This window comes from Camelus ferus, chromosome 3 (assembly GCF_009834535.1).
Source record: "Camelus ferus isolate YT-003-E chromosome 3, BCGSAC_Cfer_1.0, whole genome shotgun sequence".
In the NCBI taxonomy this organism is placed as follows: Eukaryota; Metazoa; Chordata; class Mammalia; order Artiodactyla; family Camelidae; genus Camelus; species Camelus ferus.
The window spans coordinates 53,262,836-53,285,093 of NC_045698.1; the positions used below are offsets into that span (position 1 = coordinate 53,262,836).

The 22,258-nt window shown below is 47.9% G+C and overlaps 1 protein-coding gene and 2 long non-coding RNA genes across 7 annotated transcripts in view; 1 reads left to right on the forward strand and 2 right to left on the reverse strand.

Annotated features, from left to right (window-relative positions):
• THBS4 (thrombospondin 4) overlaps positions 1–11,568 on the forward strand; it is a 41,591-nt gene extending 30,023 nt beyond the window's left edge. Inside the window, exons 12-22 of the mRNA XM_006186734.3 lie at positions 453–560; positions 874–1,033; positions 2,328–2,446; positions 3,327–3,379; positions 5,716–5,909; positions 6,797–6,975; positions 7,620–7,668; positions 7,767–7,963; positions 8,573–8,745; positions 10,674–10,813; positions 11,349–11,568. Coding sequence (XP_006186796.1) covers positions 453–560; positions 874–1,033; positions 2,328–2,446; positions 3,327–3,379; positions 5,716–5,909; positions 6,797–6,975; positions 7,620–7,668; positions 7,767–7,963; positions 8,573–8,745; positions 10,674–10,813; positions 11,349–11,410 — 1,434 coding nt within the window. The 3' untranslated portion in view covers positions 11,411–11,568. The remainder of the gene's footprint in view (positions 1–452; positions 561–873; positions 1,034–2,327; positions 2,447–3,326; positions 3,380–5,715; positions 5,910–6,796; positions 6,976–7,619; positions 7,669–7,766; positions 7,964–8,572; positions 8,746–10,673; positions 10,814–11,348) is intronic.
• LOC106729868 lies at positions 269–10,760 on the reverse strand. 5 transcript variants are annotated; one of them, XR_004317983.1, is made up of 6 exons: positions 10,627–10,760; positions 10,360–10,465; positions 2,567–2,725; positions 2,212–2,323; positions 1,320–1,661; positions 269–624 (listed from the first exon to the last, which is right to left on the reverse strand). It is a non-coding gene; the product is annotated as an uncharacterized LOC106729868 (long non-coding RNA). The 5 variants fall into 5 exon arrangements; XR_004317985.1 differs by having other exon boundaries at positions 2,567–2,722; positions 10,360–10,684; XR_004317984.1 differs by having other exon boundaries at positions 2,212–2,320; positions 10,360–10,684.
• A 167-nt stretch (positions 11,569–11,735) lies between the features above and the next one.
• On the reverse strand, positions 11,736–21,798 carry LOC116662011. Its single transcript, XR_004317988.1, has 3 exons — positions 15,200–21,798; positions 12,831–12,974; positions 11,736–11,802 (listed from the first exon to the last, which is right to left on the reverse strand). It is a non-coding gene; the product is annotated as an uncharacterized LOC116662011 (long non-coding RNA).
• Between the last annotated feature and the right edge of the window lie 460 nt (positions 21,799–22,258).

Below are 22,258 nucleotides of genomic sequence, written 5' to 3' on the forward strand. Positions count from 1 at the left end.
AATGTAGCAAAACAGCCATCACAATAACGCCAGGCAGCCACAGTCAGTCTCAAGTTCAGAAATAGTTTTTGACTTAAGACAGATGGGGTGGGGGGAAATGGGGAGAAGTTGGTAAAAGGGTACAAACCTTCAGTTATAAGATGAGTAAGATCTGAGTATCTAATGTAGAACGTGGTGACTAGCTGATAACACTGTACTGTATAATGGAAATTTGCTAAGAGAGTAGAACTTAAATGTTCTCAGCAAAAAAAAAGGGGGGGGAGAATAAATACGTGAGGTGATGGGTGTGTCAATTAATTCGATGGTTGAGTCCTTTCACATTATATATGTATATCAAATCATCACATTATGCACTTTAAATATCTTACAATTTTATTTGTCAGTTATACCTCAGTAAGCTGAAAGACAAGACAGATGTAGGTGTCTCTCTGAGCTGTGTTCCTCCGACTTAGGACAACTGCAAGTACGTGCCAAATTCTGGCCAAGAGGATGCCGATGGAGATGGCATTGGAGACGCCTGTGATGACGATGCTGATGGAGATGGGATCCTGAACGAGCAGGTAGGTTCCTGCTTTGCTGGGAGCGCCTGTGAACTGCCACATACCAGGGCTGGCGGAAGAGAGCCTGTGAAGTCAACCATTTCTATGAGTCAGCCCGAATGTTAGTTTCCATGCCTGCGCTCCCAGAGCACTACAACACTTTATTCTAAGATTCTCATATGTTTAAAATGTAAAGTTGATAAACTTGGGCCTCCTGAGTTCTGTCATCTCATGACAGTTGGGGGTGGAGGGTGGCTGGCATCCACGGCAGGACCAGGCACACAGCAGGGATTCAGTAAAAGACAGGGTTAATGTTGATTTCCTGGTCCCTTAGGATAACTGTGTCCTGACCCACAATGTGGACCAGAGGAACAGTGACAAGGACATCTTTGGGGATGCCTGTGATAACTGCCGGAATGTCCTAAATAATGACCAGAAGGACACTGATGGGGATGGAAAAGGAGATGCCTGCGATGATGACATGGATGGAGATGGTGGGTTTGTCTTGCTTTGTCTTTTACTTGGGACCCATTTGTCCTTTTCCCCTTGTTCTCTCTTAGGGGCAGGAATAGAATTACTGACTCAGGGCCTTCCCGCTCTGGATGGCTCCACTTGTTCCTGTGGAAGGAGACTCCACGGCCCCCTCTCCTATTTAATAACCCTGGTGTTTCTGGAACACCATTGCCAGAAACTGGAGGAATCCTGTCAAGCAGTGCCTTGTCAGGGGTGTGTCTTTGTAGGGCAGCTCTCTTCCCAGACTGCACCTGCCCCTCTCCTTACCATCCTTCTCAAGTGTGAGAGTCCTGGAAGGGGAGGACTGAGCGACAGGGACTGAGCAGGGTCACAGTCTGCAGCCCCCGGTTAGGCTCCTCCTGCAGAGAATCGGGCATTTCCCAGGAGACCGGACAGCCCCTCCCATTCTGGGAAGAGCTGTTGGGCGGGGCAGCTGTATTGCCCAGCTTGAGGGTCCACTGCAGGGCCTCGTCTTGTGATCTGTGTGAGTGGCACCCCTGGAGCACAACTCTGGAGCCTCCCAGGACTTGAGGAAAGACACGTGTTCCTGTATAGCTTCCATGATACATACACGACTGTCATCAAAGTACAGGTTGCATCCCATGATTTCTGCAAAACATATCACATCACAGGGCCTTAGAGGAAGATCCTTTTAGAAAAACACTCCCCCCGCCGCCGCCCCACCAACCAACACACACACACACCACTCTAGAATATCCACACTTCTCTAAAACACAGCCTCACCTTCTATAAGCCTGACTGATGACCCCGATCCAGCGGTGTGCTGGTAAATCAGCTCAACAAAACAAAAAATGCCCCAAGTTGTAGCATTTGACAATTTCCAGGCTATAAATGCTCCGCCAGCCACCACTGATTTTAGGCTACCAGTACCAGATGACACGATTGAACAGAAAGCTGGGAAGAGATGGGCACGCTGGGCCTGGCTCCAGCACAGCGCCCCCTTGCCCCGAGGCCCCGGTTACAGTTCACACACCCACAAGGTCCTCCTTCTGCAGGGTCAGCCACCTGGCCCTCATGACCCCCTTCATCTGGTTGCAGTGATAGCCCTGGTTACCTTGGACAAATTCTAACTCGGGGATTAAGTGCCTGAGGTCACTGTGCATTTTTAATTCTCCCAGAGTCCAACCTTTGACATTACCTCCAGGTAACTGCTGACAAAGGTGGTAGCCCTGATGTCTGCAGCATCTAGAAGTCTGTGTTCCACACCAGTCTGTGATGTTCGCCTGACTCAGGGAAGCGTTCCTTTTCTCCTAGGAATAAAGAATATCCTAGACAACTGCCCAAAAGTTTCCAATCGTGACCAGCGGGACAGAGATGGAGATGGTGTGGGGGACGCCTGTGACAGCTGTCCTGATGTCAGCAACCCTAACCAGGTTAGTAGGATCCAAGGGGATTCAAACTCGAGGCTGAACTCCCCTCTGCAAAGACTGGTTGAGACCAGTGTCTAGAAGAACCCGCAGAGCCCACCGGCTCAGTTGTTTGCTATTCCTTACCCCTGACAGCAGAGGAGGGGAGGTTGCAGGCTTGGGCTTGGAGGTGATGGGAAGCACCTTGCAGGAGATCTGAGGGCCTCTGGATTAATCTCACATGCTGCGAAGTCCCTCTGAGGTTAGTAATAGGAGTTTAACGATGCCCAAAACAAGTTTTTTCTGCTGAAAGGAAAATGTAACATGGAAATTCACCACTGGGCACTGTGTGTCCCTTTTGTCCCCGAAACCCCAGCACAGCCTGTGTATGGACATTTCAGATTAGGTTCAGTCAGTGATGAGTGGTTGCCCTTCTCTCTCCTCCTTCCTGTGGATAACTGGGTATGATGTGTCACGTATTTTTAAAGCCCTGGGAGCGGGGAGTCATTGTTGCCCTCTGACTCACTGCCATTCGGGCTCGATTCCCAAAAGCAGAGGCAAAGCAGAATCTGCTTGCCTCGTCCCCTGCCCGTGGCTGGCTCCCTTCCGACCCGTGCCCGAGCTCCCCATCTCCCCCTGCCGCGTGCTGCCCCGGCGCCCTTCTCCAGTCGGCTCATCTGGTGTGTAGGCAGCCCAGCCACGGAGCGTGGCATTTTGGAAGGCTTTTTTGAAAATGCAGCCTCGTGCCTACACCAATATGGTGTTGTCCTTTTACAGTCTACACCACCCCAATTCCAGAGAAGTGATTCCTGAGATCCCGTGATGATGGGCCAGGTCTGCCTTCTCTGGAACATTCTGTTGTGCACACAGGCCCAGGGATGGATAACACATTCTGTTCTCTTTGCAGTCTGACGTGGATAACGATCTGGTTGGGGACTCCTGTGACACCAATCAGGACAGGTACGGCACCGCTCGCAGCTACGCAGGGCCAGGTGAAAACCCCAAAGGAAGGTTTCTCTTTCGGAGCTTTTTGCTGCTTTGACATCTCTCTGGGTAGATGGAGGTGCTAGCGGGACTACAGCCCTGCCCTCTGGTCAGGGTCACTGCACCTCTGTGCATGGGGGAGGTGACAGTATCAGGAGGGGTCACTAGGCACTTGAGCCACTGAGATTCTATTACAGGAGAGGCCGTGTAGCATAACGCTTTAGAGATGGGCTCTGGAGTGACGCAGCTTCCCTTACAAATCAGCTAACCTGAGGCAAGTGACCGAATCTCTGTGCCTCCATTTTCTCATCTGTAAAATGGGGGTGACAGTGGAATGGAGCTCTTAGAACTAGTTTCTGTACCATAGAGAGCACTCAGTAGATATTAACTCCTTTGCTGTTAGATTCTTTCAGCTCAGGAAAGCTTCACCATTGTCCCAAAATGGAAAGCTGACAGTTTGTGGAAGGATCACTGTTATTTCATTGTCCTTGGAATGTTTTTTTCATTCATTTCCCCTTATTTGAGTGAAATTGTTCTATGTTGATGAATTGTGTCAACCCTTCTAGCCTCATATGGATGGAGTCCCACGTTAAGACACAGGGCTGGACCACATGCTATAGGAACATCACCAAGAACAGAGGCACGGACAGTTCTCCCTAGAGGCACCTGCTGTCCAAGCCTCTAAACCCTTTCATCTCCGTAGGGAATCATAGGGGCAGCGGGACAGGGAAAGGACCCTACAAGGCAAAGCAGGGGGCAATGTAGCTTCCCTTCTCAACCTCTTCTCAGAGGTTGCCCTCCAGACAGCAGCTTTCCAGCCCAACTTTGCTCAAGGACAGCTCCTGTAAAGTCCCACCTCTGTCCTTGTGCTGTGTCCTTGCTGCAAAGTACATGTTAGCTACGTGAACTTAAACATACTTCAGTCTCTGAGTGCCAATTTCTTCATCTGTGAAGTAGAGATAATTAGAGATAATTCACATCTCACAAGTGATGGTAAAAATGAAAGATAATATAGGTAATCCCAGCATAGTGCTCGCCCTCAGGTGACCTGCAGAAAATGGCAGCTGTGGTATTACTGTTATCACAGCAAGGCGGGGAGGCAGGTCAGTGCCAGTGTGACATAGGATGTCTGTTTTTGAGTGGAAGGTGGGAATAGCACGCTGACAACTTCCCTCAATGGTGTATGTCAAGAATGTTCCCTGGTGCAGGTCATCTTGCACTGATTGCCCTCCAAGTGATTTCTAAAATATCCTGTCCCACCGGCCTCTAGATATTTGCCTAAAATGAGTCATTCCGCTACATTTTAATTCCCACAAACTTGAGGACAGAAACTGCTTGTTTTTGCATAAAAGTATACAGGGCTATATGGAATGGCTGCTCATGGAAATAGCTCCATCTTATGACTTAGAAAGCAGCCCTGCCACATGCCCAGGAATCCCACTGTTGGAGCCCTGTCGTCATCTGCTGGTCCAGGGAGACCTCACTTTCTCTGGGCTCTGGGACCCCTGGGAAGCGTGGCCTGAAGGGCATGGACTGGCCCCTGGCTTCCCTCCTGCATCTCGTGTGTGGGGGCAGGTGCTGAGCCAGGAAGGGCCGGGGGTGGAGCCGGTGAAAGGAGTATCTGCTCTAGTCCTGAGTAGCCAGGGGAGGTCTCCATCAACTCAGGGAAACCTGGGGCAGGGCAGACTCACCCTCAGGGGACTGCATGGCCTGGAAAGAAACACCAGATGGGTGGAGAACGAGGGTTCTGAGAAGTGTTGTAGGGAAGGAAGGCCCTGCTGTCCCTGACCCCCTCCCTGTGGCATCCACATCTGATCCTCCTGGTCTACGGCCAGAAATGGTGACAAGTCACAGAAAAGGAAACACCGGAGGGCTTCCTAAGAGCCAGGTAATCAGGAGGGTATTTGCATGTATTAAAATGTAATACACAACATTCTAATCATTTAATCTTCCTAACCACCCTGTGAGATAGGCTGTTACTCCCATTGAACAGATGAGGATGCTGAGCCCGAAGGGCCACCTGCTGATGAGCGGCTGAGCTGGGACTCCCTGGGAGCACCTTGGCCCCCGCCCCTCACACATTCTCTCTGTCAGGGGTCAGAGTTGTGCCCAGGGACTTATAGGAGCATCTGATCACGTAATCACAGAAATTAGTTTGAGGAAGTGGGAAATAGTCTCTGAGGCCCATAAGACAGCCTCATCTAAGATAAAAGACTAAGCCTGGTTAAGACCTCAAACCCTCTCTCCAGAAACCTGGACTCTCCGTGTCCTCTGCTGAACTGTGACGCAAACACCTCTCCTTCCTCCCACAGTGATGGAGATGGGCACCAGGACAGCACAGACAACTGCCCCACGGTCATTAACAGTGCCCAGCTGGACACTGATAAGGATGGAATTGGTGATGAGTGTGATGATGACGATGACAATGACGGCATCCCAGACCTGGTGCCCCCTGGACCAGACAACTGCCGGCTGGTCCCCAACCCCGCCCAGGAGGACAGCAACAGTGAGTGGGCTCAGCCCGGGGCGCCACCTCTGAGCAGCCACAGCTTGTGGGGACAGTAGATGACTAGGAGACGCCAGGTCAGGGAAGAGCTGCTTCTGAGCAGCCCTAGGATGAGATCACAGCGGGGCAGGGAAGCAGCCACATGCTCCCGCCAGGGGCTTGGAGAGCTGCTCTGCCACCTTGCTCGTGCCTTTCACCAGGAGTCCCAGGGCAGGAGCCAGATAGACACGGGCACAGCAGCCCCAGCACAGGTGGATTCGCAAATTCTGAGGTCCACAGGGGCCAAGCTGATAACCTTGTGCACAGAGCCAGGGCTGCACCAGCAGCGTGGTGAGGACGGTGGTGATCCGGCGAGGGCATGCCCAGCCCCAGCTATGCAAATTCAAGTTTTAATACCATCAGGTCTGCTGGATAAAACACTCTGAGCTAGGTTCAGCCTAAGGAGCACCGTAAATTATTATTAGAATCTGGTGACCGTAATTTCCCGGCTTTTTATATGTTACAGTCTAGAAAGTACAATAGTCATTTGCTTACATAAGGTCAGGTTTAAGATCCACCAGCTGGTGAAACCCGCATCCTCAGAGGACACCTAGGGTTTCTTGTCAGGTCGATTTGGAACAGTTGGCCTCCCCTCTGTCCCCAGAAAGTCCTTTTGCTCACATACAGTGGGCTTCAGCCGCCCACCTCTCAGGCTCCAGGGTGGGGCCTGGACACAGCCAACTCCAAGATGCCTCTCCTGACACGGGTTGAAAGCCTCGCTTGGAGCAGGGCTTGGGCGCTCTCTGCCCCTTACCCGGCCTCCTCCCCGTCGTGGAGCCGGGGCAGGGGGTTGGGGCTAGTACGGTTATCGGTTATCGAGCCCCCCTCTTCCTCCTCCACCCCCTCAGGCGATGGCGTGGGAGACATCTGTGAGGCGGACTTTGACCAGGACCAGGTCATCGATCGGATCGACGTGTGCCCGGAGAACGCGGAGGTCACCCTGACCGACTTCAGGGCCTATCAGACCGTGGTCCTGGACCCTGAAGGGGATGCCCAGATCGATCCCAACTGGGTGGTCCTGAACCAGGTGAGTGTCCCAGGGCTGGTGGCGGTTCAGCTTTGTCTCTCAGCCCAGGCCCTCCTGAGGGGAGTAGGCAACATTTAGACGGTGCTGACTGCAAGTCAGGCACTGTTCCACATCACATTTATTCCTCACAGTCGCCCTGTGACAGAGCACTTTCATGAGCCTTGTTTTACCGATGGTGGGATCTCATCTCATAGAGCTGCAATGATTACTCATGGTAGCACCGCAGGTAAGCGGCTAAGATTGCTGGATTTGGGACCAAAGCAGTCTGACCCAAGAGCCATGCTCTTAATCTCTGCAGCAGCCTGCCTCCCATGTGTCTTCTTCATCATGTAACTAAAAGTAAATTTTCCAGTGTCACCCAGCAGGTCACATTCATTTGAAGTGTTTATTCTCCAATTAAGGGCTTATTGAATCAGCTTAAGTGACAGTTTTAGCAAAATTATTTCTATTGAGCTTTTTTTTTTTTTTTTTTTTTTTGGCAAGTGTGTGCTGTCTTTGAGTACATGACAAGCTAGAGCAGTTCCTCAGAGAATGAAATCTTTACACAGAGCTCAGATGTCACTGTCCACTTACTGGTGATGCCTGAGGTTCCAGGCCTCCTTGAGCTTATTCCATCCCTCTAACTCCTTCCACTCTCTCCACAGGGCATGGAGATCGTGCAGACCATGAACAGCGATCCCGGCCTGGCAGTGGGTATGTCCAGGGCCTCTGTCACCACTTGTGTAGAATCCGCTTTTTCCAGCTACTCATGTGGCTTGTCTGGCTTTCAAATCTTACTCTCATCTCTGCAGGGTACACGGCTTTTAATGGAGTTGACTTCGAAGGGACCTTCCACGTCAACACGCAGACAGATGATGACTACGCCGGCTTTATCTTTGGTTACCAAGACAGCTCCAGTTTCTATGTGGTCATGTGGAAACAGACAGAGCAGACGTACTGGCAGGCCACCCCGTTCCGAGCTGTTGCAGAACCTGGCATTCAGCTCAAGGTATTTGTCTCCTTTGCTTCCGGGCCCTTTATTCTCCTGTTAAATTCTGTGATTCACCTAAGAAATTGATGCCTCTGTGCCAGCATTCAAGTCGAGGAACACTGGAGCCCGTCTGGGGCCCGGCCTTCTTTCCTGCACACGAGCTACATGCTCACCTCTGGGCAGCTGACGGTGAGGACAGCAGCAGGAATAGCGCCCAAGAGGTGGGGGAGACTTGGGGGGACACCTTCAGGCCACTCTTTTGGAAACTGGCTAATCAGTTTCCTCAATGGGGCCGACATCGTACAGGAGGACTGAGAGGCTACCTCTGTCACTTCTGCTGGGAGGAAAGGCAGCAATTCAGAGTCCTCATTGGACAAATGTGGGAGCAATGGATTTATGGCCGGAAAAACATGGGAGGGGTTTGTGGATTACTAGCCAGTGCTGATTACTATAAGGTTGGGGGTCACCTCAGTAGAAATGGCACTGAAGTATTTATGCTTTATGTCTGGATCCAAGGCAGCCAGGTGGTAACCATGACCTCCCACCCCTTCATCATCCCAGGGATGAGGGGTGCAGGAAGAGGGTCTGTGTGTTCTGTGCTAAGACCTCGCTTGTGTTGTTGTCCAGGCTGTTAAGTCTAAGACAGGTCCTGGGGAGCATCTCCGCAACTCCCTGTGGCACACTGGGGACACCAGCGACCAGGTCAGGCTGCTGTGGAAGGATTCCAGGAACGTGGGCTGGAAAGACAAGGTGTCCTACCGCTGGTTCCTGCAGCACAGGCCCCAGGTGGGCTACATCAGGTAGGCGGCGCACCCCCCGCACTTGAAGCAAAGCCCACCCTCCTTCTGCATCCCAGAGCAGATGGTCCCCGAAGGCGCACCGGGACCCCAGGTTCCCAGAAAAGAGGTGGGAGGATGACACCCCAGCTCAGACTGACCGCCTGGACATGAGGGCCAGACTGGGGCTCTTGAACCACGCTGACCTGTGTGAGGTGAGACGTGCACTGAGCCTCCCATCAGCGCTCCCGTGTGGGCCCCCGGGCCCTGTGTGATCAGTTATCTGAGAATATTTCAGCTGCACTGAGCCCCTTACAGTCTGATAATCTCCACGAGGGCAGCGCTCCCCAGTGCCTGACAGCGTGCCACCTTCGGCATGAACCCATCCTCCTGTGAGCCAGTGTCACCTGCCTTATTTCCCTGCAGGACGACTTTAAAAGGCTGTTCTCAGAAGCTAGGATTCCTTAGGGCTACATCTGTGACATTTCGTCAGTATACTTTCTCACTTCTCAGAATTGCAGATCAGTACCCACTCCAGCTTTATGTAGTGCTTTTAGGAATGGGTACTGAGTGCATTCTCTTGACCAGGGCAGGAAAACTGCCTAGTAGGAAAAAAGGAAACCCTGAGGATTAATTTATATTTTGTTCCTCTTTGAGACATTATATCAAATGTAATCTGTCTCACAGTAAGATGATCATGTTCTCAGCCCTATTAATTTTACTGCCCCTTTTAAATAACAAATATTTTGAAATGAAACCATAGAAAATATAACCTACTCACACATAAATTATTCTTACTTCTTAATGAGGGATCAGATTGATTGTCTAAAATTACACCAAAATCATGGCTGGGACACAACCACACCAAAACACGAAATGAAATAGACATTTGCACCCCCTAGAACCACTGTGAAGGTGATGTTCTACCACAGAGCACTGTGCTGGGGACTTAACCTACAGCAGTGGGGTTGCCAGCAGTGATGTGAATTCCTAACATGGTGAACAGCTCTTCATTTTCAAACAAAACGAAGTACAGTTGCCCTTTGAACAACACAGGGGCTTGGTCCCAGGACCCGCCCTGATCTGCAGATGCACAAGTCCCATATTCGGCCTCCTTATCTGTGGACTCACCCACAAATCTTGTAGTAGGGTAGTATTTATGGGAAAAAGTCTGCATATAGGTGGACCCATGCGGTTCAAACCTGTGTTGTTTTGGGGTCAACTGTACCCAACAGTTTCTCAGTTTACCCTGGAAAATCACTTTATATTAGTGCAAAAAAAATGCCTGATGTTCACAAGTAAGAAAGTTAGGTTCTAGGCCCAGATAATTATAAGCAGGCTTGTCACCTGCCCAAGGGCGTAGAGGTGCACCTCAAAAGTGGGTGCAGGACAAGTTTTGATTGTTCACTCCAGGGCCTTGTGAGCCACCCAGCATCCCTGGCTTCTGTCATTACTAAATGCCACGGTGACAGTCAAAAATGCCCCCACACATTTTTAAAACCCCGCTTAGGGAGTGCTGTCACTCCTGATGAGAATCATTGCTCTGGGATTCTACCAAATGATACCAATCAGACCTAAGGAAAAGCCACAATTTTAAAGCAAGATAACTAGATAAAATGTCTAGACAAGATAACTCACCGGACAGTGAAGTCACAAAGCCTCCTGGTCCTGGGTCGTACTTGATTTCTCTCTAACTCAGTGAGTACCCATCAAGTTGGACTCAGTGCCCAACATCGTGCAAGGTCTTTGGAGAGACAGAAAATGGGAGGACATGGACACATGGTCCCTGACCTCATGGAGTTTCCAGTCTAGTAGGGAAGGGGGAACAGGAGAGCACAGTCCAGGAGTACACAGGTGTGTAAGAAGTGGGGCCCCGGGGTCTCACAATGGGCACTTCACCCTGACCTTGGTTTGAGTTTCACGGAGACCCCCTCCGGCTGTGTTGTTTGCAGGGTGCGATTCTATGAAGGCTCCGAGCTGGTGGCTGACTCCGGGGTCACCATAGACACCACCATGCGTGGAGGCAGGCTTGGCGTGTTCTGCTTCTCCCAGGAAAACATCATTTGGTCTAACCTCAAGTATCGCTGCAATGGTAACATACATTCTTGTCACTGCACAATATTACTGCTAGGAAAACTCAAATAATGCCAGCTTATTTTATAGCACTTTTCCCTCCCAGAAGCCCAAAGCTCATGCCACTTACTCACTGAGACCTGATAGTCCCAGTGTAATCCAGTAAACATTAGATCTCATTTTTCCTATTTGGTAGATGAGGAAATTGAGACTTGTGGAATTAAACTGCTTGGCTTTTGATTGGGGTTTCACTGACAGATCGAGTCAGGCTTAATTTACAGGCAGCCTTTATTTTCATACAGTTCCAACATCATCACAAGCTCAAAATCCACTCTGCCGGCTAATTTGCTTTAGGCCTGTGAATGAGTTCTCCTGGGCTTTAAGCCAGCAATTCACAAAGCAGTCTGAGGTAGAAAATGGCTGCAGGGTCTTTTGGAGGCTGCTGCGCAGGCTGACGGCGCCCCCTGCAGGCGGCCTCGCAGAACGAGTTGCACCAGGATGCAGGAAGGAGGGAGCCTTCCTAATCGCACCCCCACCCCTGTTCTTGTTTACAGACACCATCCCAGAGGACTTCCAAGAGTTTCAAACCCAGAATTTCGATCGCCTGGATAGTTAAACCGAGGAAACGATCCGTCACTGCTCTTCAAACAATAAAGCCATATATTTTTTAACCTCCTCCAACTTTCTTTGTATACACTGTGGCTTTCTTTTGCCCACCCAGATATATCAGACTTTTTGTATGAATGTGGCAATAAAGAGGAGATAATTTCTAAATACCGTGTTACTCAGACATCACTTCCACGGGGCTCAGACTTTGATGGTGTGTTTGCTGTTCCCTGCAATGTCCATGTTCCACTTGCTCAGGGATCTTTTATCCTCAGACCGGGTCATTGAGGCTGAGTGTGTGCATCAGTCACAAGGTCTCATCTTCCATCTCTCCAGCTCGCTTCAGCAGCCTCCTTGTTCTGGGTAAGGAGCCTCAGAAACGCTGCCCTGAGGACGCCTTCCCTGTGAAGACATTTCCTAATCAATCCTGTGGCAGATTTGTCCAATTCCTTCTGATCTCCTCCCCACAGACAACTATCCCAGCACCTTCAGTACAATTATTAAGCTTATTTATATATTTGGCTCCCCCTAGTGGAATGTCTGCTTATTGCGAGCAAAAGACCATGTCTCACTAGTCAGTATCCCTAATGGCCTAACATAGCACCTGGCATGTAGTAGGTTTCCAGTAAATATTTGCTGGCTGGCTGAGTGCCTCTTAAGTGAGGGGGACAATAGTGTAGATGGATCATAAAGCCCTCCTACAACTCAAGAAGCTGCTTACAACCTAGACTCAACCTACAGTGGTATCAGTAGCATCACTGTCCGTACAGGACAGAAACTTGCCTGATTTTTGCACTAGCCTGTCTCCCATTCTATTGGTCAGGCAAAGATTCTAGGCAAATGTTTATAAATTCCCTAAGGATTTTGTTTCAAGGAATACTGCTGGGTAGTAATACATTTTCCTGTTCCAGAATTCCTGGAAATATCTTAAATCATAAAGAATAAACACTGTCACCAGTGTTTTACTATGATTTCAGTAGTCAGAAAATACAATGGCATACGCATGACCAGCATGAGAGGTGTAGGATTTCAGGCCACATGTAAAGCCTGCAGGTGTATGTTGCCTCTAATTCAGGACATTAGCTCTTCAATGAAGGTCTTTAGTGAGCAGCCAGAACTCGAGCTTGTCTACCAGTTGTTCTACTGCTACTATCTAGTCTCCCAGGAGAATCCTGCTACAGGAGCTGCCCTCCTAGGAGTTATGGGTCATATTGGTGTCATGGGACCTGCGGTTCCACAACTGCAAATCTCCAATTCTAGAAAGCCCAGGGAGGAGAAGTAAACCCATTTGGTTGGAGGCTGTCATCTCTCCTCTCCCACCTCCCTTGCTTTTTATATCCCCCGAAAGGTCATTTCCTGAGCCCTTAGGGCCTCCAGGAACTCCGGCCCTCCTGGGCCCCCTCCCGTTCTACGGCACAGTGAGGTTTTACCTTTATAGCTATTTTGGTGTCCTTTCTCTGGAGTCCTTGGCACTTTACGAGGCAGTCCGTCATGAAGGCTACAGATCCTCTTCTTGAGGAAGTTCATTCTAATCACTGAAGTATGCAGCAAATCCATACATGAAGTACACTAAGCTATAAAGGGAAAGTGTGTTAGATTCACATCCAGATCTGATCAACTAAAGTCTTACAGTATCTTGATCTGACTTTCAGTGAGTCTGGTATACTTAACAAAACTATTCTATGCTCCTAGATTCTCCCCGACACTGCCTCCCTGAGGCTGGTGGAAAGAGGAGGCAACCTCCCTGCGCCACCCCCAACCCACACAATTCCCTCTGCTATGATCTGCTATTAGCTGTGCAGTTGCTCCCCCCAAAGCAGGAGATAATCAATACTTTCATGTCCATGACCATGCTAGTACCAGGGGCCCACGGGAGCTCTAGGACATAATTCCACACCTTAGAGAGCTTGTTACATTATATATAATAAACTCATCTTCCTGGCAATAAGAGGGTAGATAGAACCAGTGATGTACTTAAACCAGCGCATGCCAGTTCATGCCAGCCAACCATTAAATGTTTAGGAAAGTTGTGAGCCAGTTGTTACACTGTTGAAAATATGAAATTGGCCATGGTGGGAGTATTTATACCACAGAGATTGACAAATACTATACATCAGAGCTCTAGAGAACTGATTGTCAAACATCTACCAACACACAACTGGGTGTACTTATCTTATTCCTAGTCATCCCTCATCAGTATCTTGGAAGCGAGTGTAGAAAGCTTGCAACTTTCAGAAAACTTTTAAAAAGTAGAGAAGTACCCCTAGAAGAAAGCTTAGGAAAGACGCTCTTTGATATTGATCTGGGCAATGATTTTTTGGATATACCAAAAGCACAAACAACAGAAGCAAAAAAATCAACAAATGGGGGGACTATATCAAGCTCAAAAGCTTCTTCACAGCAAAAGAAACAATTAACAAAGTGGAAAAGACAACCTGCGGAATGAAAGAAAAGTTTTGCAAACCATACATTAGATAAAGGATCAATATCCAAAATATATTTTTAAAACTCCATACAACTCAATAACCAAAAACAATCCAATTTTTAGATGGGCAGAGAACTAAACAGACATTTTTCCAAAGAGGACACATCACAGTGGCCAACAGGCATGTGAAAAGATGCTCAACGTTACTAAGCATCAGGGAAACACAAATCAAAACCACAATGAGATTCACCTTGCTGATTAGAATGACTATAATCAAGAAGACAAGAGACAAGAGGTGCTGACAAGGATGTGATGAAAAGGGAACCATTATACCCTGTAGGAATGTAAATTTACGCAGCCACTATGGAAAACATGGCATTTCCTCAAAAAATTAAAAATAGAACTACCACAAGACCCAGCAATTCACCTCAAAGTATATATTCAAAGGAAATGAAAAGAGGATTTCAAAGCAATATATGCACTCCTATGTTTATTGCAGCATTATATTCACAATAGCTAAGATACACAAACAACCTAAATGCCCAACAGATGAGTGGATAAAAAAGATGTGGCATAGACTATAATTCAATAAAAAAATTAAAAGAAAAAAAAGATGTGGCACACATACACAATAGAATATTATTGCAGCATGAGAAAGGACATCCTGCCTTTTGCAATAACATGAGTGGACCTTGAGCATATTATGCTGAGATAAAGTCAGACAGAGAAAGACAAATACTGTACAGTATCACTTATATGTGGAATCTAAAAAGTTAAACTTTTGAAAAAAGTTACCAGAGGATGGGGAGTGAGGAGATAAGATTATTATGGTTTAAGGGTACAAACTTTCAATGAGTAGTAAATAAATCATAGAGATCTAATGCACAGTACAGTGAATATACACAATATTGCACTACCATCATCAAACTTGCCAAGAGACTAAAAATTATCCCAACCACTAAAAAGAAATAATTATGTAATGTGACAGAAGTACCAAATATCTCTGCAACGGCAATCACAACATGCAAGTGTGTCAAATTAACACACTGCACACCTTAAATTCACACATTATATGTCAAATAGATTCAATTTTTTAAAAGTGGAGAAGTAGGGAAAGTTGTGAAAATCAGGAAGCCCTTGAGAGAGGCTGGCCAAGTGCTAGATGTACACTGTGGGAATGGTACCCTCTTCCCCAAGTTGCAACGTGGGATTTTTGAATGTTTATACTCAACTTTAGCACAGTGACTTGAATTCCTATTAGAGTTTCATTCAGGTTAGTAGAGTCCTTACTTGAATTTTATTAACACCTTTAGGAGTCTGAGCAAACATCACTCACTCACCAACTAGGATAAATTGATCCCACTGCCTACTCACCTCCTTACTTCGCACTGAGATCAAGGGTCTTGAGGGCATCAGAGGTGTGAGCGGGAAAGAGAAGAGGCATGTCACTGTGGGAAAAAGACCGTGCCTGAGTAGAATCCCACCGGATGAGCGGAGAGCTCTTGGCGCAGGAGGAGGGCTCTGAGAGCATCAGGAGACAGCCCTGGGGCACAGGAGCAGGTGCAGAAAGGGAGGTCAGACTCATTTCACCTCCCCAAAAAGGGAACATGAAGCTCTTCCCTCTCCCCTCCCAGGTTATTACTCCTGTAACTCAGAATGAATTAAAGATACAAACTGCAAAATCTTAAGTTTATAAATTCAACTTAAAAATCTTATTACCCTACTATACTCTAGAAATATCTACTCATTACTCTACAGCACAATTTATAACCACATCTAAGTTTTTGATTATCTAATCTCATTGGCAAACTTAATTAAATTTACTTAAGCATTTAAAATTGAATTTATAAATTTAATACATTAATCTGTAACATAATAAAATACTACATTAATTTGTAATGTATTATAAATTGAGTATGTTTAAGTTCTACATATAAATTTTTCTCTCATCTCACTGAAAAACCTACCTACATACTTCAGTAACTCTTATAAATGTAACAAACTTACAAATACTGTGAATTATAAGTTATCTTAACCACTTCACTGTTATTTATATATTCAACCAAAGATTCCCATACCTTTTAACTTAAAATTACAGGTCTAAAATCAAACACTCAACTTTACATTTGTCATTCAAATCACAAGTTAATTCCATTCTCTAAAATGCCAAATTCTCTTAAATATATCAAGTACTTTAAATATCACATAGTCAAAGATAATTCCGAAACACCACACAGAAATATTAGGACAATGGGTTCAGCATCTCTATACTTAATTTGAAGTTTTCTCAGGAATAAAAGACCCTTACCCACTAAGGAAACTACACTGTTCAAGAAATTTGGGGTGAACTGAGGTTGTTTATTAGCCAAAGATTTGGGCGAGGATGTAAGATCTGGAGCTGCGGACATGGAAAGGGATTTTTCTCCTGACTCAGGAGGGAGGGTTGAGCCCATCTACAGTCCCAGTGTTATTAGGGACCCCAAGTGTACACCCTCCAAACAGGGTGCCTCATATCCCACTCCCCTAGTTCATGTATGACCCAGTTCTCAAGTTTCTTCACCTCTAGACCAGATTTTTTGGTGCAAGAATCCAAGGTAGCCATAAATTGTGTTTTCTGTGTACAAAAGCTGCCCTCATAGGTAAAAAACAAAACCAACAAAAAACAGCCCAGTGACAACACTAACAGGATTTTTTTTTATTTTGGAGGAGTCTGGGGAAATGCATCCTCAATTACAAATAAGTGGCTGACAATTGTTCTAGAGCACAGCCCACTTCTACAATGGGGACTGTCACCATATGGAGGGGACTGTCACCAGACAGAAAGGACTGTCACGGGATGGGACTGTCAGTGTATGGAGAGGACTGTCAATGTACAGAGGGGACTGTCATCGGATGGGGGTACTGTCACGCTACAGAGGAGACTGTCATCGGACGGAGGGGACTGTCACTGGATGGAGGGGGATGCACTAGCCCCAACTTGGGACCCCGTGTGGGGATGTGGCCTGGAGCACCCCTCTCTCCTTACCATCCCTCAACATTAAACCTTATAAGGATGACTAAGCATGTCTGCTTCAGGGACGCTGGGGATGCACGAATGAGAGCTCCCCTCTCTGAGGGGAGACACCAGACTGAGAAGTAACTGCGGCCTCTTCCTTAGCTTATCAAGAAAGAACGAAAAGCCCTTTCCTCACGTCGCCCACCTCCTCAGCTACAGAGTAGTCATGACTCACACGCTGAACTCAGGTTTGTGAGGAAAACAACTTTAATTCCCACATTTCAGTGCGCTTGTACTCTGAGAGCTCTTTCTGCCAAACTCGGAAGAAACATAGCTTCAGTCTTTCCTGCGGTTCCCACTCATCTCTCAGGACCGACTCAGGCCCAAAGTGCGGGGGGTGGGGCATCTGTCCGCACAAACCCCTCCTGACCTGACCGTGCTCAGCACCCACCCCCACTCCCCGAGGCTACAAGACCACGAAGGGGACCCCAGGTCTGTTTGAACTGGGCAGCCGCCTCCTCCCAGGCGCCCACCTGTGGGGCCGCAGGAAGCCCTACCGCCCCTCCCCTCTTCCCGCTCCCTCATCCTCCCCCCAGCCCCCTTCTTCTGACCAAGAAATCTTGTCTGTTTCCTGTCTTCCTTTACTTGCTCCCCCAAACCCCAAACTTCCTCTAAGAGCTCAGGTGCAGGCCAGCCCTGACAACCCCTCTGAGGTGAGAAGCCGGAGTCCACGCTCTGCCTGAATGAAGGGCCGTGGGGAGGGGCGCACGAGCAGGGGGCGGCCAGCGTCTCGGGGAGCTCCCCCGCCCCGTTCTGCATGACCTCGTCTGCTGGTGACCCCTAGTGTAGGTTCATCTTTGGGTTTCTGGGGCTACCTGAAAAAAACAAATAGCCACCAGGGACACTGGAAAAGTCTGACTTAGTCAAGGAATGAAGCTTGAGTTGCTGGCGGCAGGCGGGGGATAGAGAGGAAGCTGGAGGAGGGGTGCAGAGGAAGAGAGAAGGGGATTCCCGAGGGTTGGTGGGTCCAGAGTGGCTGCGTCTGCCCCACGCCCACACAGCACGAGAAGGTGGAGGGGCACCCGTTGGTGACTGTGTTCAGAGGGGCAGAGGGGCGGGCTCTGGGTAGCCGAGCCTACGCTGGCGCAGAGACCCATAAGGAGCATCACTGCAGCCACCCTGAAAATAGCGCCCCCACGTGGTGGAGGACCAGATCGCCACCAGTGGCTGAAGAGAAACAGAGAGGATGACCACCAAAGATAAGGCTACCGACCTGCTGTTCTGAAGCCATATAACCCCCGGGGCCCTGAATGGAGGGGATGGAGGTGAGGAAGGAGCCCCAATCAGAACTGACAGTGGAGGTCGGCCGAGTGAGAGGGCAGGGGGACAGAGTGAGAGCAGGGGCATCTGCTAAGCCCCAACAAAGGGGAGCAGACAGAAGAAAAGTCAAGGAAGGAAGGAAGGAAGGAAGGGAGGGAGGGAGGGAGGAAGGAAGGAAGGAAGGAAGGAAGGAAGGAAGGAAGGAAGGAAGGAAGGACATGAGGGGCAGGGCCAGAGGGATCTACACTCAGAGGAGAGAACTGGGTCACAGGGAGAGCAGGACCACCTCCAGGACCTGCAGTCCCAACTCCAGAAGGTATTTCTGGTGACACTGTCCATCCCACTCCATTCACCAGAGGCAGAAGCAGGCAGCCCCAGACCCATGTGCAGAAATGGGGAGTCCGCAAAGCGCAGATACCATTCTAACCTAAAACTCCTGCATGTTTGTTGTTTCTACAAGAAGAAAAAGAATAGAAGTTACGGAAGCGTCAAGCAAGCCAATGAGCAATTTAAATGCATTCTGCAGAATATTGGCTAAGAGAAGTATGGATGATTAAACAATATAAATAGGAGCAACTGAAATAGAAACAAAACAAACAGCCTTGATTTTAACTCCCAACTCACACCACCAAGTCTGGGCCTCAACTCAGTTTCTTGAGCTACTACAGATTGGACTTGGATTAGTCAGCTCCTACGGTTTCAACTGGTTCTTAAAATTAAAAGATGCCTGTGTTCAGACCAGGCCACATCCTTCATGCTAGAAATTCCACTAATAGCCCGCTGAGCAGAGGGCTCCAGATGGGTGGCTGGGTGGTGGAGCCTGGTGCCAACCCTGCCCTGGAGGGTAGCCCTTGGAAGTCACAGCGCCAGCTCAAAGTACTCTGAAAAAGGGATTCATTTCAATCTTTTATCCAAGCTGTGAACTAGCACACATGGTTTCCCCTCCACAAAGTTTAACTTGCTGAGTACTATCAGATTTATACACTATAAAGCACAACAGGAATCACTGCTGGGACCACATGTGCCCACAAAAAAAGACATGTCCAACTGAGTGTGCACATCTGTTGCCACGTTTCGTGTTTCTGTCTAAATAGTTTTTCATTAATTGCTTGTTTTATATAGCAGCTGCTAGAATAAAGAGTAGCAGACATCTAATGTCTAAGGAAAACTTACAGAAGGAAAGTTTTCGTGGAAAATGTTCATTAGTTTATTTTTAATGATTTATCTTCCCAAGTCCATCATGTTCCCACCCCTCTCCCACCAGAATTCTGAGGATCAGGGTTTAAGAACGAATGTCTCGTAAGTCCCTTCCAGCCCTGTGGTTTCTATGATGAGCTCCTAGAATATGAGGACTGTGCACTATTCATCTCCACACCCTACTAGGGGGCCCTCCAAGAAGGGCTGAATTGGAAAAACTCACCACATCAAGCCTAATAGCAGTTAGCTTCAAATTTCTGTCTTTCTCCATAGAATCCATTAGGCGGCAGCAATCCTCTAAAAATACCCCTATTCTGAACAAGCTGCTCTTTGATTAAGACTCCCAAAGTTCATTAAAAGGAAAATTACAACTACTACAACTTATTGAAAATTTATTATACTCCTAGAACTATGCTACTAATAGTTCAGTGCTTAAGAATTCTTATTTACCAAAACATACAACTAAACAAAAAACAAGCACCATATTTCAAACAACCGAAATTTGAATTATTGCAAATTAGGCTCTGAATGAATACTGATGCCTCATTTTCTTTGGGTTTTTTTTTTTTTTCAGGAAATGCGTAGAAAAGACTTTTTTCTACATCCCTCAACCTAAATTCACATGATAGTCTTCTCCGTGAGCCAAGCAAAGAGCCATTCATCCGTCTGTTCATTATTCATTCATCATTCACTCGCTCATTCATTCATCAAACACCCAATGAGCAATTACCATGTATCAGGCACTGTGCTAAGCACTGTCAGGGATACAAAAAAGTATACAAATCCAGCTGGCTTCAATCCAGGCCTCTGTATGAGTGAAAGCCATTTTCATTTGAATACTGATCATAATTGCAAAAGTGAAATTTAGTTTAGAATTGGATGAACCTTAAAGCTAATCTCCAGATTCCCTTGCCCTTGGACTCTATTTATAAAGCATTGGTCTATTGGAAGAACCCCCTACTCACTTAACCCTGAGACTTCCTAGCTGGGTCCAAAAGAGCCTTGTCCTAAAGATCCCACCAGGAAGAATGATTTTCCAGGGAGCAGAGGGCAGTATGTCCCAGGCCACAACAAGGGCTTGACAGAAGTTGACTGAGTCAAAACTGGGCTTGCACGTTATTGTCATTGTTGGATTTTTTGCTTGGTGTTTTGTTAACTTGAAAAAACATTTAAAACTTGGAAAAGCTCACATAAAAATCTGGATTTACAGTGTTGCTTAAAAAAAGAAAGTCAAAAGCTCTGGACGCACCATCTGCATTCCTGCACAGGAACCTCAGAGATGGCCACGTCCTCCATGCGCCCCAGGTGCTGCTCAGCCCTCTCTTATTCAGTAGGCTCCTGCCCGGCCCTACAGGTGACAGCCTGAGACCCTGGACTTGCCACGTCCGAGGCACTCTGCGAGGCCTGCGGGAGTAGGGAAGGGTCAGACTCCACCCCTCAGGCTGACAACCTGTTAAGGGAACTTGTCAACAGTCCCACAGCCAGTGAACAACACAGCCTGGACTCTAATCCAGGTGTCCTAGCAACTTGCCCAACCAGGGCCCCGCAAGAAACAGAAGGCGCCCAAATTCACAATTGAGAAGAGTTTAACAAAGGGGCTATTTAAGAAGGTGGGGGCAGGTTTGGGGAAATCAAGAGATACAGTATCCCTTCCTATGTTCCCTGCCCCATCTCCAAAAGAGGGGAGCTGTTCTTCCCTGCCACCACCGTTGGCTGAACAAGAGGAAAGAACAGTCACCATTCCCAAGGAGGGCAGGGGTGCAGTGAGGGCCGGTGGCCCGCAGGAGCTGCGGCCTGGGGTAGAGGGGCACAGCCCTGCAAAACCCCACAGGAGGGCCAAGGAAACAATCTCCCTGACTGATTACTCAAACTCAGCCAGAGCTGCTGTGCCAGGGGGTCCGCTGATGCAGAACAGAATGCTCATGCCAGTCCCTCCAGATACACACTGCTGTTGGCAGGTGGGGAATAGGGCCCACTTTTGCCCCAGGACAAAGAGAAGACCCCAGTACACTCCTACCCGACTTTAAGCTCCACCACACAGCCTTCTGCCCCAGGCATCGGACCAAAACAACATACCACCAACAAAGACAGGGAGGAAAAAGACTAACAATAACAGTAATAGGTTGATTTGAGAGCATCCCAGACTCCTCGTACACATTAACTCTGATCCTGACAACAACCCTGCAAGGGGGGTGGGGAGAGAGGGAGGAGGGGGACGCGAGGGAGGATTCTTTCTGTAACTGAGGAAACCGAGGCACAGAATGGCACAAGGACTTGCCAAAGGACACCTACTTTATAAATGGCAGAGGCAAGAACCAAATCCGGTGTCATTGGGTCCATAACCTGAAATGATTATATAGTTATAGAAAATAATCCTCAATTGTGCAGAAAAGAGTTAACATAGCAGGCCTGAGATTACTGTCCTAAAAGCCTGCTTGTAGTTTTGATGACTATCTATGCTAAATGATAAAATTGTTTTGTCTGCATCTCCTACAAGGACTATTTGTTTATTGTTTTATTCTGTTTATATGGTGAATTATATTTTTAGGTATCTCTTAATATTAAATTATACCTTAAAAAAAAAGCCTGTTTACCAAGTTGGCCAGTGGCTGGCACCTGAGAGCCTGGGTTTGGGGAAGGCTGCCTCCATTCTCGGAACTGATAAATGTGGTACATATTGTACAATGTGGCTTATACTGAACAGCTGCTTTTCTTCTGGGCGTCTGGAACTTTGGTACATGCTAGGCAGAGTGCTTACAGGCCCAGCCCCCAGTAAAAACCTGGGTGCTGAACCTCTAATGAGCTTCCCTGGTGGACATTCCACGTGTGTTGTGGCAAGTTCTTGCGGAGGGAATTAAACACAGCCTGGGTGACAATTCATGGGGAGGAATCTTGGAAGCTTATGCCGGTTTCCCCAAGAT